This window comes from Corvus brachyrhynchos, unplaced genomic scaffold, assembly GCF_000691975.1.
Source record: "Corvus brachyrhynchos isolate BGI_N302 unplaced genomic scaffold, ASM69197v1 scaffold87, whole genome shotgun sequence".
NCBI classification, from domain to species: Eukaryota; Metazoa; Chordata; class Aves; order Passeriformes; family Corvidae; genus Corvus; species Corvus brachyrhynchos.
This window is the reverse complement of record NW_008239767.1, coordinates 5,135,567-5,152,187: the sequence shown is the minus strand read 5'-3', so window position 1 is coordinate 5,152,187 and position 16,621 is coordinate 5,135,567. Positions and strand designations below refer to the sequence as shown.

General features: G+C 43.2%; 1 protein-coding gene across 2 annotated transcripts in view; it reads left to right on the top strand.

Moving 5' to 3' along the window:
• Positions 1–286: 286 nt before the first annotated feature.
• Positions 287–16,621, top strand: part of LOC103621444 (gamma-aminobutyric acid receptor subunit rho-2) — a 37,066-nt gene continuing 20,731 nt past the window's right edge. For both annotated transcript variants that reach the window (XM_017742911.1, XM_008640256.2), the window contains exons 1-2: positions 287–2,072; positions 7,662–7,768. In XM_017742911.1, the coding sequence (XP_017598400.1) occupies positions 1,717–2,072; positions 7,662–7,768 (463 nt within the window). In that variant the 5' untranslated portion in view covers positions 287–1,716. The remainder of the gene's footprint in view (positions 2,073–7,661; positions 7,769–16,621) is intronic.

Genomic DNA, 16,621 nt, shown 5'->3' with positions numbered 1-16,621 from the left:
GAGGTACACCCTGGGGAGCCAGAGGCTGCTGCCAAGATGGACCCCCCAAGATGGACAACAGGTCACGAGTTCTTCACACTTTTATAGGTTTGGTTCATTTGCATGTCAGGGCTAATTCTCCAATTAAAGCTTCAGTTAATGATGTAATTTCCCCAAGCCTACCCCCCCTTTAGAGGCTTCTGGTTTATACTTTTTCGGCCTAGGACAGTCTGAGTGTCCTTGGAGAGCAGGGCTGGAGAGGCTTTGTTATGTCTACCTAGCATGAGAGAGCAGAAGTTAACAGGCTACAGGAAACTTCAGAGTTACACACCAGGCAGTATAGGATTTGAAAAATATGAAAGTTAAAACCTAAGGCATCAATACCAATGACTTAAGTGAGATTCTCATCCTGTTTTTCAGCAAGTATTTATCAAGCTACCTAGAGCTTTCCTAAATTTTGTCAACTATACTATATATTACTGTTTTGCAACACTAAAGTAGCTATAACAACTTCCAAAATAAGGAAAGCCCATTTTGCGTCTAAGGGGGATGTGTAAATATATAAAAACCCCTAAATCTGAGTCTTTTAGAGTTTCTCTGTATTGTTGGTAATCTTGTTTGCAGGTATAAGGGAGCAAAGGTGAAAAAATAATTTCTGTGAGAAGTTCAGACAAAAGTCTATATTTGTTCAGCAGTTACACTTTGTGCTGCAGGCTAATTTGATGTCAATATATTAACATCTTTTAACCTGATTTGTCTATTTCATTAGAAATTAAATAAAAACAAGCAGAAACCACTACACAAATTCCCCCCTAAAATCACACAGCAAAACCCTAAAAAACCTGTTTAGGTCCTGTAGCCTCTAAAATAGAAGTACTGTGTTTCCTTGTTGTGTGGTGCTTGAATCCCTGTTCAATTCAAGTACTGCAAACATGGGCTCACGGAAGAGAGTTCTGGAAGAGGTATGACCCACTAGACATTCTGCTGGATTTTGAGTTGCTTGCTGCTCTGGAGCGTTTGCTCTGAATGTGCTCTGCTTTTCCTGCAGAATCCCTGCTGTGCCAAGCAGACTTCTGCCCTCCTGTGAGTACCACACACCGGCTGTTGTTAACACAGCCCGGTGTTCCGCAGAGAGGCCAAATCAGCATTGCCCTGTGACCAGGCTCTGAGGAAATAGGCCTTGAATGGATTTTGGAAACAGCCTCTTCCTTGTGATTAAAGAAATAGCTGCTTTGTATCTTTTAATTTTAGTTTTGATCTTCTTTGATAAAAGTTAAAATGCCTGATTGTGCAAATAACTATTTGAAAAAAAAAAAAAAGGTGACTTGGTTTATGTGAATGCAATTGCATGTATAGATTGGGAGTTACTGTTTTAATTTTCCTTTGAAGTTAACTGTAAATAAAGTCAGCATTTTCAGGGGACGTAGCTCATGTTCCGTCTTCAACAGCATGAAGAGCCAGACAGAAAATAAAACTTCACCTGCCCTAAATCCATTAAAATCCACTCATATTACAATGAGATACATGCCTGAAACGCGGCACAGGCAGTTACCAGTTGAAAAAGATGCCATACAGAGGATCAAAAAATGTAGAAAGCCTAATGAAAAGGGACAGCCTGGTTTTGCAGTCTGGCAGGAGGATAGCGCTGAGATTAGGGGATTGAGCAAAAAGCCGGCATGCAGAATTGCAGGTTTTTATATAATGGCTTTAGTAAGTATCCTTTAGGACCCAGTGGAAATGTTTAGTGAGGCAAACTTGGTGAGTAATGGCCAATCATTTAGCGGTGATGAGGGAAAAGCTCTGAGTGCGAAGCCCCTTGAAAGCCTGTGGAATGCATCACGCCGGGAGCGCAGCGTTTCTGACACTGATCGCCGACCAACGCGCCACACCAGAATTAGAGTTGATTCAATGTTTAAGCCTGGGGGATCTTGTACTACAGGAGGTCACTGGAGTGCAGAGTGCCCGGCTCCCATTTCCAGCAAGATGCCTTATTTCACAAAACTCCTTTTATTAATATTCTGCTTAGTTCTTGTTGTGGAAAGCAGAAAACACAGGAGGAGGAGGTGGACCCATCTGGGTATGCAGAGGGCAAGGTAAGGGTTGCTAAACCATGTATGTATCTTTTCCTGGAGTGTGACAAATACATTACTACAGGGAAATAAAAACCCACTCTGACAATGTCTTTGTGTGCATTGTGTGTGCAAACAGCTTTATAGGTAATGTCTTTATAGCAGTGTCTGGTAGTATAATCAGTTTTATCTGTAAGTGGACACTTCTAATGCTAACCTTGATTAACTGTGAGTGAGGCAGGTTTTGCAGAGAAGTGGACTACTTCAGCACGGATTGTGGTAAAATTATTCTTAGCCATAAATGCAAATTACTGAGAGAATTCAGAGGAGTTGCAGTTAACAGAGGTGTTCAAATGTGCGTACTGTTTAATGTTTCAGCGCTGTTTCAGGGGCAGGTTATTTACCTGCTTGCTGGAATGTCTGTGTTACTTACATTCACTTGGAATTGCCCATTATGCTCTGATAATTTGAGATGGGGATGTTGGTTTGCACACACTGTGGTAATTAATAACAAAATAAATCCTGGAAGTTACCCAGGGATTGTAAAATTAGAAATATATTTTGAAGAAATACATGGAAGCTTTAAAAAAAAAGTTAAATGAAAGCACAAGAAAGAGTTAAAGGTCTTAGTAAAGTTTATTAGATTTACTGCTGCTGAGATTTGTCCAGAGGTTTACATTAGAACAGATAATCTTCCAAACCTGTCAGACAGTCCAAAGTATGTTATCCTTTTTTGTGGTTATGTCATCCAGTGGCAATTGTATCTTGCAAGACTATTCATTGTTTGAAGGGCTCAAAAATAAAATTGGGTTAATCCATCTTATTAAGTGGTTTACTATGACAGTAAACTTTCATATTTTCATTTATTTTTGTGAATTTCTTGGTTTATCACTCAACACTTTTATAGGGAGCAGTGTTACTTGAATGTTTTGAAAAGAAATATGATGTAATTGGAAGCAAAGAAAACATAATATGCTATCAGGTTTACACTACATATTGAAAAAATACAGTGGCATATGCTTTTAGTGACGTAAATGTTAAAAAGCTGAAACAGCCTGGGCCTGACCCTGAAATCCTAAAGTCTACTGAAGTTTTACCACTTTTGTTCACAGAATCTCAATTATTGAGTGAAATCTTTCACTGAACTCTGAAAATATTTCAAAGTCTGTATTCTGAGGAATGCGGGGGATTGAACAGTAGCACTTCCTTGCAAACCTTTTTTCTGTGTAGTAGAGATCATGTGCTTTGAAGTAACAAAAGAGTATAAATCCTTCTTTAAATATTAATTTGCCCTGAAGTAGAGCTATTCCCTGGGTTAAAAGTTTTGTACTTTATTTGAACATGGTGAAAATAATTTACAGTTTTTACAGTGCCAATATTTTCATGAGCTGTGACTGTGGCAGTCGAAGCACTGCTAAAATTATTTTTATAAATATACTGTAAAGAATAACAATACTATTTCGTTTTCTGTGATGTAATGATTAATGAACAATTTTCCATCTAGGTAGGACCTGAGGAACTATATGCCAGATATAGATATGTATACACGCACCCCCCCCTTACAATTCCTATGCAATGTAGTTATTTAAAATTTTATAAAATCAGATTTTAGGGATTGTCAAATGTGAATTACGTTTTAAATACAGAGAATTCTGCAATGTTGCAACAAAAAGAAGTGTATGGAGCAGTGTCACTAATATTTTAATTTTTAGTTATGTAGAAAAAATTTTGTTGTCCCTAAACCAACAATGAATAGTGGACTGTTCTAGTAAAAGGAAACTAAAACTAGTTCCTAGGCTGGTTTCCTAATCATGTAAGAAAAATTAAAAGAATGATCTTTTAAATGATTTCATCACATTTTCTGCCTAGTATTTCTCTTGCTGACTTACCGTAAGAAATAGAGTAAATTTTACTGTAAACTTTTCTTATTCAAGAAAATTTATTCCTGTGTTTGGGAATGTACATTTGGTAAGTTTGATATTTTGTGTCCACTAAGGGGATAAGTCAGCCTGGTGTAAAGACCTTTATACTGACTTGAAGAAGATAGCTTGGGTTGTGCAGGTGCAGAACCCCTTCAGTGCTGTAGTTTCTTACGTGGGCATTGCACAGAGGTTCCCCTGGCGCAGAGGTCCTTCCCCACGGAGCTCTGGGAGCTTGGGGTGGCTGGTCCTGCAGGTTCTGGGGCAGCTCTCTGCCACCGTTCTGCAGAGGAGTTGTTGAGCCTGTGCCTAAGTGGGAAAGGAACATGGGGAAAGTCAGGTTAGGAACACAAATTAACAAATGCCAGGTTAAGGGTTGCCTGTGCATCCTTAATTACTTGCAGTGGTTTGTGTTAATAAATTGTAACACTTTCTTTTTTCAGTGAGCAGTGCCTCGCTCAGCATGCTGAATGGATAATCCTTGCTTGATTAGAAACTGCCTTGCATTTAATTTTCTCTTACTCCTGCATCCCCCCCTCACTGCTAACACATCTCTCCTCCTACACATTGAGGTATAACATAAAGAAACAACTGCCTCTGTGCATCACTGCCCTGACTGTTGCCCGACACTGCTTCATGTTACGTTCTGGAGAGCCCAGGCTTTGTGTAGGAAATTGGTCTGTGCTCATCACGTAGCAGCTCCCAGCTTTGTACTTTGACAGTAGTTTTTCACATTTTCCAGGGTGTAGAGTCTCTGCCACTTATATTGAGAAACTGTTTGAAGGGTATCAGTGATACTTGTTTGTATGAAGCTGAGGGTGTTCTTGCTGATGTGCAAGATATACAAATGGTGCACGAACCAAGGGCTCTAGAACTGTAACAGCATTGTTGGTTAAAAAAGTTCTCTCCTCTTTAAACAGAAACAATTCTTCACAGAAGTCAGATTTATCAAATTCATGCCCCTTGAATGAAATCTAAACAGCAATAAAATTATATATGAAAAATGTGGCAAAAAAAGACAAAGGGAGATGGGTGGATTTAAATGAATAGTGGTGAATTGCAGAGTGTGCACAAAGCTGAAAGAAACCCTGACAAATCTATAATCAGAAATGCTAAAGACCATAAGTACATCAGGGAGGATTTATGAGATACTGGTGATCAGATTGTCAGTAAAGGCACCCGGCAGGCAGCAGTGTTCAGAGCATCCTTCAGCTCTGCAAGAGCATTAGCAGCTGGTGTCACCTTTGCTGCAGGTAATGAGATGTTCCCAATGCCAAACAGCAGTGGGGCTGGCACGGGGTGCCTGCCAGAGGAGAGCAGAAGATACGGCAGAGCTGATGTCAAGCATCAGCTGTTATAAAAGCTGTGTTATAAATATTTTTTTTTTCAAACAAACTTGGTCTTGAATTGGATTAAATAGACAAAGTAGTAATAAACTTTAAAGGCTGTGTAGACTTCCTGTCATTAAAAATATCTCAACACAAAAACTTTTTAAATGGATTAAATTGATTTAAAAGGGGCTGACAGAGCTCTTTCTATAAAATCTGAATTGGCCGTCATAATACCTGAAGGATTGGGCACAAACTGATGATTAAATGATGGTTATTAAATGCAACCCCTGGCTCAGGATGTGCCTGAAAACCTCTTTTCTTCCTAAGACAGTGTCTGTGTCCCCAACCATCCCGCTGAAGCCTCTGCAGCCACAGACTGTTTTCAGCAGCTCTCCTGTGTGCTCTTTGCCGTTTGATGATTTTTAAAGAATTGATCAAAATGTAGCATTTCAGTGAGGCTGAGCCATTGATTTACAAGATAACACTGCCAGGGTTTTCCATACTAATTCCTCATACAATGTGCAATCCAATGTTTTAGCGGATTTTAATTAGATTTTTTTTACCCTCTTCTTTGAGGAGAGAGACTTGGTTGAACATTCACTGGTACTTTGGCTTTCCCCTGATAATTAAAGTCAAGCAGACACAGGCAGATCCTTCTTCCCGACTTGCAGCTTTTCGGGCACAGAGGCTGCGCTGTGGATGGTGAAGTGGAGCGCTTTGGCAGCAGCCCTAACCTTTGCAGCAAAACAAAGCTTCCCCCCTGCAGCAAGCAGTTAAAAGCTAAACTTTTGCCTCCAACCATTCCCATTAATGGCTGTGCTTGGTTTTACACCCCTGCGTTTAGGTAACCATTAATGCAGCCTTGTCCGGGCACTTGCTCCAGCTGGCTCTTTCTCACAGCCGGCGGGGGGAGAAGCCCTGACATCCCGAGTGAAACAGGAGCCCAAAGTAACCTGAGGGAGATCCAACTTTTCCTATGTAGCATGTGCCCTGGGGTACAAGGGGTTATATTCCTTCAAAACATCTATTTGATATAATTATTTTAAAATTCTGTTGCTTCCTTTTCACCTCCTTTTTATAAGGAAATGGATTATTGATGTTAGCAGCAGCTATCCACACCCTTTAGGTTTCATAATTTCTTTCTTGAAATGAGTGCTCTGATGGGAAACTTTTCATCTAATTTGTGATTTATGCTCCCTTTGGCTCATACTTATCGTGCTTTATATTTTAATGAAGCTAAGAACCCCTTTCCATACCCACACCTATGAGAGGTGTGATTGTTTTATAAGTTCTGAATTTTTGACCAATACTTTAAGCCTAAGTAGTCTCTCTATTTTTCCTCCAAGATTTTCTGTTCTTTATTTTCAGTAATATTTCTTCCATACAGGAAAAGGAACCTGAACCCTTTTGTATAAAGTTCTTTCTATTTATCATAATTATTTTTAGCGAGTTACTGGAAATCAGCTAATTGTGGCAGTATTTATAATTTCATCAGATCTTATGTCCAGAGCACAAAGGGATTGAGGAGCCTTAACAGTCCAAGTCTTCCATTCTGCACCACTGGAGAAAAGCCAGGGATGCTGATCTGGATTTTCTTCCAGAAGTGCATGCAGTATGTTTGCCTGCTGGTTAGTTATCCCCTTACGTGATTTTAGTGACTATCTTGCACTGTTCTCAGGGGTATGTTGTCATCCTTCTCCCACTCATCATATTGTATCTCAAATAAAAAGTAAGAATTTTTCCTACCTTAATGTTCAGAAAAGTGAAGGACTGAAGGCTTCTTTAGATAAAACTCTTCTCTTCCTGCTCTTGTGGGGAGGAATGGGTGGTTTTGTTGTTGCTGAAAGCCAGAAGACCCTCTGTCCACACAAACTGCCAGCACTGAATTGAAGTTTGTGGGGCAGTTTCCAAGTAGTGCATGACATTGCGTGACCACCATTGAAAAGAGCTTTCTCATGACAATGTTGCCTCGGTACCTGGCCAAATCCTGGCCAGGTAACACGGAGCAGCCAGCTGCTTCTACTGCTGCTTGCTCTGAGCTGCGACATTCGCTGCATCCAGCTCCCCTGTGAGATGCTGTGCTCTCCGCCTTGTGCCTCCCTGGGAGCCTTGGTGTCTGGAGCAGAGTGAGCACCATGTCCTTGGCGGGGGACAGAGGCAGCAGGGCTGCCTGTGGGGTACAAAGGTCTGAACTAATGCTGGGGGAAGGCAGCGCTGTGTCTGTGTTTTGGTGCTGGCAGTCTCCCCACAGTCCCTGGGACGGTGCCTGCAAGGCTGCTGCTCCTGTAGCTCCGAAATCGAGCTGGCACTTGTGGCACTTGGGCACAGAAACCTCAGAACAATGCTATTGCTGTCTTTTGCAGCCACGTCTCTAAGAAGAATGAGGACTTGACCAAAGCCTGGAAAGGAAAGACAGAGCAGCTTCTCAAAATCGACGAACATGATTTCACCATGAGGCCGGCCTTTGGAGGTGAGAATAAAATGGTTCTCTTGATTTTATGCTAATCTAATTAAGAATAATATAATTATCCAATTAACAATCTAATTAAAACAAACAAACCAACCTCTGTCCAGATGCATCAGTGTGAAGGAAACAGACTTGGTGCCAATTCAGAGAGGCCTCATACTCATTCTCATTGCCCTCTGCGCTCTGTACAGTTCCTACATTCCTTCCTGTTACTGAGTTGGCTCTGGTTTTGGCTGGCATTCCCCCGAGCTGAGGATGGACCCTCCCAGTAAGTGTTTCACTCTAATGAGAAGAGGAGCAAGCTACAGGTTTTAATATTCACTTGTGGTTGTGAAGTTGCAATGAGCTTTTCAGCTGATGGGATTAAATTGCAGAGTAAAGAACTCATTGGGTGAATCACAGCCCATCATTGCTAGGAGAAAATGGAATACTTTTGTCCAGAAAAAATCTTGTCTCAAATGCTCATAAGTGAATAAAAGAGTGGGAGGGAAGACCTCTGCCACGTTCACTTCTGCCTTTGGTCACACCCAGTTACAGGAATGTGCTTGCCTGACCTTTCTAGATTCACTACTGAAGAGATAAGAGCGTACCTGAACAAAAACTGCTGGAATACCAGTATGACAATCCCTTTTCTGATTAGATCAATCACCAAGCCCTTCCAGAGCTAAGGACAGCGTTTGCTATAGTTTTCCTTGAAGGACTAATGCTGTATCCTTTGTCACTTGGCCATCTAGGGTGAAGTGCTACCTCTCCCTGCCCAGTGGGACACACGAGTGTTGTGCCCTTTGCACCTGGTCCGTAGAACAGAGCTTCTCAGACCTGCCCGTTCCTGGCATGGCTGAAAAGATGTTTCTTGCCCCTCAGTGCACATGTGCCGTTCGGAGAGCACAGTGCTGACCCCTGCTCACAATTTATATATATATATTTTCAAACTCCAGAGTTCAAAACCTGTCATCACCAGTGTTTCCTGCCCCCACAATGTTATTTACTAGCAAGTTGTAGTCCAGCCCGACCATTGGAGGTAAGTTTTTGCTAATCAGTGATAACCTTGATCTGCTACTTGTAGGGTTGAAGGGTTTGCCTTAAATTGCCCTCTGGGTGCAGCATAGGCAGATCTCCCTGGGGCTAGTGGGAACACACAGAGCCCTGGGTGCAGCTGAGACTCAGGGATGAGGTTTGGGAGCTGGCCCTGGAGGCACTGGGCTCCTTTATGAATAGGCTGGAAAAGTGTGAGTTCGCCAAAGTGCACAAGCCACCCTAAATCCCAGGTATGTCCTCCCCTGCTATAAGCTCAGAGGATGCTGTCCTAGGTTTTCAGATCTTTTTTTTTTTTTTTTCCCCAGCCAATCTCAATTTTTGAAGCTTGGCTGTTGACTCCTGAGTGCCTGATATGGAAAAACTAGAATTGCTGATCTGTCCCCTCTGCAGCTGATCTGTCCTCTGGACAAAAGACATGCTGGTCTGATGGGTGGGATGATAGGGCTTCTCTGGGAGAATATTTGGACTCCTTACCTTGACTCAGTTGGAGACAGCTGGGGGGCCATGGTGATTTTTTAACTTTTTTCCCCTGGCACACTGGATGTGTGCCAGGCCATCATACCTGTTTTGGGGGGAAGCTGTGGGGTTTTGTTTTGTTGTGCTGATGGTTTGATGCCCAGTGGCACCACTGCATTGTATTTCTGGAAACAGATCTGAATTTAACTATTTTCATCAGTGTCACAGAGTCCTTGAAGAACACATTTGAGCACAGGTCACAGCAAACAGACACACTGAATTACACAGTCACTCCTCTAGTGTTAATGGAACTGCATTTTAATCTCTCTTATGCCTTGTTTTCCCATGCTACCTCCCATCACGGCATCAAGATTCTTTTAGAGCCAAAATTTGGAAAAATGTCTATAAAATTGAGAAATATCCTAAGAGGCTTTGCTGAGAAGGTTCCCTTTTTTATAATGGAAATTCATCATTTAAAAAAAAAAATTTGCTTAAAACCTCCTTAACTTGCAGAGATTCTTGGGACAAAGGTGTACTGAAATGGTATGTGAGAAGCAGCAAGCATGGAAACAGCTTTGTTGAGGCTCCAGCCTTGGAAAGCCTGACTCAGACACACGGACATAGCAGGTGCTACAGGTTCTTGCTCAGCTGCAGAACTGCACAGTGTGGTTTTAGTGACAGATGATAAGCCTGATGGAAAAAAACATAAAGGAAAGGAAACAAAAGTCTGGTAAGAGGTGTTCCTCATATTTCTGTCTGTAATGTTATTCGTCAGGCAATCACAGTGATTTGCTATGGACCATGAGTGCTTCCAGCTTTTTGCTGTGGCAATGTCAGTCAAACTGATGTAATCTGACCTGTGGAGGATAAAAAGGCTTTTGTACTGTGGAAGTGGAGAAGAGGAGGCTGTGGGATACATGTGGCTGTGATGGGTCGCTGCCCTAAGACCCTCTCTGGTCTAATTGTGATTCCAGCTCTGTGGCATTGCAATGGGCCTGTGATGTTACCTTGCAGGTGGGAAAGGCACCTCAGTTCTGGAAAATTTAAATAATACCCTAAGTAAATTGTGAGTGGTATTAACACTAAAAGAAACCCAGTACTGTGATGATGATGGTTCCCAAGCTTGGTGGGCCAGCCTGCAACTTCACCTTAAGCTAAAAAGGGGACGGGGGTATGGGCTGCTTTATGGTGGCCACAGTGACTCTTGCTGGTCTGCAGATGACAGTCAGCAAGCTGCCAGCCCAACACAGCTGTGACCAATGGGCAGAGAAGGCTCGGGTTATGCAAAGTGAAATGGAAAAAAACCCCCAATGTTAGAGAAAGGTGAAGGGTTTTTCAAGAAAAAGTATTTTTGTAAAGAGCAAGTGAGCAAACAAATGTTGTGTAAGTTGTGTTATTAACAGCCCAATAAGCATGGTTGTCTTGCCTGCCCTCAGCCCATTAGAGACAGGCAACTGGGTACAGAGGCAATGACAAAGTTCTTTTGCTTTGCTGATGGTCAAAGAGCCTCCCTAAGCTTAAAGAGACTGCAGGGGTTTTGACCCTTAGGGAGTTATCTCCATGTCAGTGACCTTGTTCTAGCTAGCAGATGTTCAGGTATTATTTACTATTATTAATATTTAAAGATTATGTAAATGTTTGTTTTCCTGCCTTCCTTAAACACCCATTTTAAGCATTTCATTTATGACATCTCGTATTTTACAGGGAGCCTGTGAATAAGCAGCTTTAGTTGATACTTAAAATAGCTGTATCTTCTTTATTGAGGACCAGCCTAATGCTTTACTTGTATTATATTTGCTCATAGCCTAGTAGCCTAACGTCAGCTGGTCCTCACTGCCCTTTCTGGGCAGTGCTTTTGCCAGGATGGGTGAACAGTGGGGTGAATAAAGCACGAGCAGTTCACTGAGTGTTTGTATCAAGAACTGGAATAGAACTTGCTTCTCTGCTGATGAACAGCTGTCAGTGAGATGCAAAGAGACGAAGCTCTGCAGGCATGAGGCAGGTGATGAGCACGTCCTGGTGCTCTGTGCCTGGAAGCTGCCCACACCTAAGAGGTCCCAATCAGATATACATTCATTAAAAAGTAAATATACACACACACACATAAATGAAGATACATTGAAAGCTGTTTTGCTTCTTGCAGACATGGGATGGATCTCTTATGGATGTTTGCAGTCTCTCTGGGTGTGCATGAGATACCTGTCAGGAAGGAAATCTCAAACCTGCTTGTTTCCCGTGTAGATATTTTTATCTCAGGGCCTCCCTCCTTCCAAGATAGATGAGTGGACTGAGACACTGTCTCAGAGAGAAACAAACATGCCTTTGAAAGCACTGCCAAAGAGAAAAATCAGAGGCATCACAAAGCTTTATTCTCAGAGCTGGAGTGGAAAACTGACTCCAGGCATCTTCATGGTAGCACACTCTTCCCTATCTTCCAAAGCCTGCTCCAGTGGTCAGAAATAGAAACCACGTTTGTGCCCAGTTCTAACTGGCAACTGACTCACCCTTTGAAGCTTTCATGCTGCTCACTGGTGGGTGTTTTTTTAGGTGTGGAGACACACTGGGATGTAACAGGCTTTAATGTTGGACTTTCTCTGAAGTCATTCCTGCACAGGACTTGTGGAAACCTCCTGGGTTCCCTGGAGAGGTTAGCCACAGGCCAGACATCCCATTCTATCTGGGGCAGTTTGATACTCAAACAGGAGTTTCTGCAATATGAAACAAGCCACAAAGTCTTCATGACAGAACCCACCCAAAATGGAGGCTTTTTGGGTACATCTCTTCTCCTTGTACAACCACTGAATGCAGATGCGCGGTAGGTCTTCTCTAAAGGTATTCTGAACACCATCTTTTCTGTGTGCAGCACCTAGGCTGAATGGGTAATGGCTTTCACTGAAGAGCAGGTCTCAAGACAGAGCAGTTTGCTGCAAGGGAAAGGGAAATAAGGAGCCACTGATTGTCAGCACACCAGTTTGTGAGCTTGGCAAAGGAATGAATATTTGAAGCCACAAGCACCTTGACAGGCTGGTTCCTGAGCATCTTTTTAACATCAAAGTTTGAGCTGAGGCTAGAACACTGATGTGTAGGAATTTACAGAAATAAGATGTGTCTGATTCAGTTTCAGAAGGCAGTACCTTTATGGTGAGAAGGTGCAAGGGTGCTCCATCATGTTGCATGTAAATCCCATGCAGAAATTGTGGGGCTAACAAATACTACCCAATAAAAGAGAGAAAGCAGTGCTCTCCCTCCCATCAGCCCCAGTTTGTGCTTCAGGTCACTTAAATCCTCCCTCAACACACAAATATAAATATCTCCATCAAAAGGAAAATCTCCTATTTTCCATTTCCAATTTTTAAATTGTCAAATTTGCTAATGATGGTGCAAGTGTCTTGAGTTTGTTTGGAAGTTGCCGCTGTGCTGTGTTTATTGGTGGGTTCATTTCTGTGTTGTAAAGAGAAGCCTGTGACTTCTATGAAGCCTTAAGAGTCCAGGATTTGTTTCCTGACTTTATCGGTCCTGTTGAATTAGGATTTGTGTTCTGCAAGATATTGCTGTGGACAGTGATGGGGATAAAGGATGTTGACATGTTTGCTGTTTCTGGAAGAAATGTTTCAGTTGAAGGCTATACAAGTTATCTCTAGACCTTGTACTGTAAATACTTGTTTAATTCAGGTAATTCCATGAATTTGGCTGATATTTTTCAGAGACTCTAAACTGTGATCTAAAAAACTCTGCTGGACTGCAGTCTTTGAGCAAAGCAGCACTGCTTCCTTTTGTCAGCCATATCCCCAGCTTTCACATGGATCCATTTAGCTGACTGTCCAGCAGTGAACATCCTAGAGAGGAGCCTGAGCTTTGAGATCTCTCCGGTGTTAAAGTGTTCGAGTCTTTTGTTGCTTATATTTCTCTAGGATGATCCTTCTGTATTTCTTCTTTCTGAAGAAAAAGTGAATAATGATAAAATATTGCTTATGACAAAGAAAGGCTGGTTGATGAGGGCTATTTTGCATCTAATGCTGTAATCTAAGTTAATTGTTCTGTCTACCAGTTCAGTTTGTCATATGCCATCTCAGCTGTTCTTGTTTGTTCACATTCACACCCTCATCATACCCTGCTCCCTCTCAATACAGAGGTTTTTTTCCTTTTGTTCATCCCTAGTGGCATTTGATGAGGATTTTGGCAAAACACCCAGAGCCTCTGTGGTTCAACAGTTTAGTTGCCAGAGGGACAGGATTAAAAAGCTGGGAGTTCCTAATTGACTCTATGGGTTAGTGAGACCAAAGATCTCCTGATATTTCTCTCTGAGTGATCAACAGCCATTTAATTCAATGGTATGTGCTGTAGCCAATGTGACCTTCAAGGAAACACAGGGTTTGTTTCTGTGGTTTAAAGAGGTAATTTCTAGACAGGGCTTGTTTTGCCTCAGAAGCTGTATGCACTTTCAGTGTTGCTTCCATCAAGTGCTTCTGCAAAACTACATCTTGAAGTTTTGTAGAGTGATGGGCCGAGTGAATTCGCAATTATCACTATCAGTTATGCTCATCGCTGAGAGCAGGACTTGGTGATCATTTGATTCCTGTCACTACCTCACAGGCTGTCCCCACTGGCCCTTCACTCACCCTTCCCTGCTCGGTCCAGCTTCTTGTCTAAACCTCCTCCAAAGGGTCTTGGTGTCTCAACATATCCTATTTGTGTGCTCTCTCATTGCCTCAGCCCCAGGTGCTGAAAGAGGAGCAGGGAGAAGGAAAAAGTAGTGATTACTCCAGCTGATTGTAGTAGGAGTTTGCCCAAAAAAAGACAGAGTAAATATTTCTGCTGATAAATTGGGTTTGCGTCGGGGTCCCTCCCCTGCCGTGTAGCCCTGGGAGAGGGGCCCTGAGGGCACAGACACGGGGTTTCCCTGCCCCTGCTCAGCCTCGTTCCCATTGGTTGGTTTGTGTTCCCTGCGCGGGCAGAAGGACCCTTGGTCCCGTGACTGGAACAGTTCCTCGGCAGAGCTCCGGCCATGCGGCTGGAGAAATAAACATCTCTGAAACAGCTAGCAAGAATCTGTCTGTCCATATATATTTCCTTTCCACGGGACTCCTGGTTTGATATATGTATGTTGCAGGATCCCCACTGCAACAGTTTTGCAGTCTCATCTTTACATTTCTGTATTAAGTACTAAACATTTGAGTCCAATGTTCAAATAATTTCTCCCTCTCTCTATTACAATCACTATTGTTATCATCCCCCCAAATTTGTGATCAGCTGCAGAAAAGACATCTAATCCAGCCTAGGACCTCTTCTCTCAAGGACTTTCCAAACCATCCACCTTAACAAAGAACACCCTTTATTTTGGGGTTAACAAAGCTTTGTGTCAGCCCCAAACTGAACCTTAGGCTTTGTCCTTGCAATGAGATAACTTCTGGTTATTGAGTGTTTGATGCAGGAACATGAACAAAGAAAAGAACATGGACATAGTATTTTATCTTCAAGAGCAGATAGGGAAGGAATAGGAGGGCGGGACAGATACCAGCTTGGCAGTGTTCTTATGTTTATGGGTTTGGTTTTTAGTTGTTTGTTTTTTGGGTATTTTTAAATCTGTGATTAGTGTTCAGAGAAGCATAGAAATCGCAGCAGTAAATAGACTATGGGTGGGTGTTGATTTCCTGAATCAAGGCTAAATTAAGGATCCATACACAGAGAGTCTCTCTTGCAGTCTGGGAGCTGTGGGGGGCAGCCCACCATGTGTTCCTCGGCTCCCACCAGGGAGATGTGGTGGGAAGTACCATGGCCAGCTGCTGCCATCCTCGTCTGGCACAGCCTGATTGCAGTGTGAGGCTATCCTGGCAGAGACCTCGATTCTCCTCCGTTAGCACCCTGCCTGCCACGGCATGTCTGTGGGGGGCACGGCTGCAATGTCCCCAGCTGGATGTGGCAATGGTAATGTTAGTCACACACGCTTTCTCTGCTGCCAGACAGGGCAGTGCTGAGGGCAGCCTTGGGCCTGCCCTGAAGTGGATTGTGCTGGGCTGTGGAACCTTTCTGAAGAGGCTTCTCTGAGCATTGAGCCTCGCTGTAGCACAGGCCCAAGATCAGTGTCACAGGCATGGCCGCACTGAAGAGCTCTTAGGTACTTGAATGCATTAAGGAAATAGATAAGTATTTGAATTATTGCCCAAGCTCTTCTTGACTACCATGTATGACTTCACAAGGTATCTGAGCAGAACAAGTCTAATTGGCTACCAACAGGACACTGCCATCAGCAGGCTTGTGTTGTTTCTCTGTTGATTGTACTGCACATCAAAATGTCTCGTCACCACAGATACAGTGCTTTTTGCTATCTTGTTTAAAAAAAAAAAGCCCAATAAAGCAAAGCATGTTTTACTGAGCAAGAGAAATGTCATAGAAAAATTCTTTCTCTCAGTTGCAAATGTTTGCTGGCAATTTTTTTAAAGTACGTAGCGCAGAGCCGTGTGTCTGAATGTGTCATGTAGGTGCTTGTAAGCATCTGGGAGTCATCTCAGAGTGCTGGGTTAGCCCTGTTAGAGCTTCACTGCTGGGGGCAACAGTCACTCAGACTGGAATTGGTCATTCTGAGGAGCCTGGTCCTGCTCCACAGGGCTTGCTTCGAGGTGCCTGTTCCCAGCACAGCTGCTGACAGACACTGTGGGCATAACAGGCTGGAGCTGGGCACGTGGGAAGGGGACAGTGTGCTCTGCTGGAATCAGGTGAGGCTGGCTTATCAAAGCCCTGGCAAACCTGCTGTGGGGTTGGTCCCATCTTGTCTCAAGGGCATGGGGATCAGCCTCTCCCTACTGAGGCTGAGTTGGTGCTTCTTTCTCCCCCAGCAGAGGCAAACATAAGGCTGTGTTCAAAAGCCCTGAAGATGTGTGTGAGTCTGTACGTGCTGCTGCAGGTACAGGAACAGGATGGATATCAGCTTGCAAAAGTGTGCTGCTCTCTCAGCAGCATTTCTGCTCTCTGGTTAGGCTTGTGGTGTATTCAGAGCTTCAATATAGTCTCGAGGAAGATGCTACTCTAGCTAAATATGTGCATGCAGCAGGCCCTGCTGTTTGTGGCACTGCAAATATGGGTCTGAGTCCACAAAGGGACTGTGGTGCATCTTACGTATTATCTGACTGCTAAGCAGGTTCAAAATCTAGCTGCTAAAAGTCTTTGCATATCTTCATGGAGGCTACTATGGTCCTTGGAAAATTAATTTCTGCTGGTCAAGTCCCAGACATGTCTTCAGAGCTTCTGCTTCCTTTGGCATGGTCACACTCACTGACAGTGCCCAGGCTGGAGACACGACCCGGGCAGGGTCATTGGTGTGAGTCCTGTGAGACCCACTGCGACACACTGAGACCACCAGGCAAC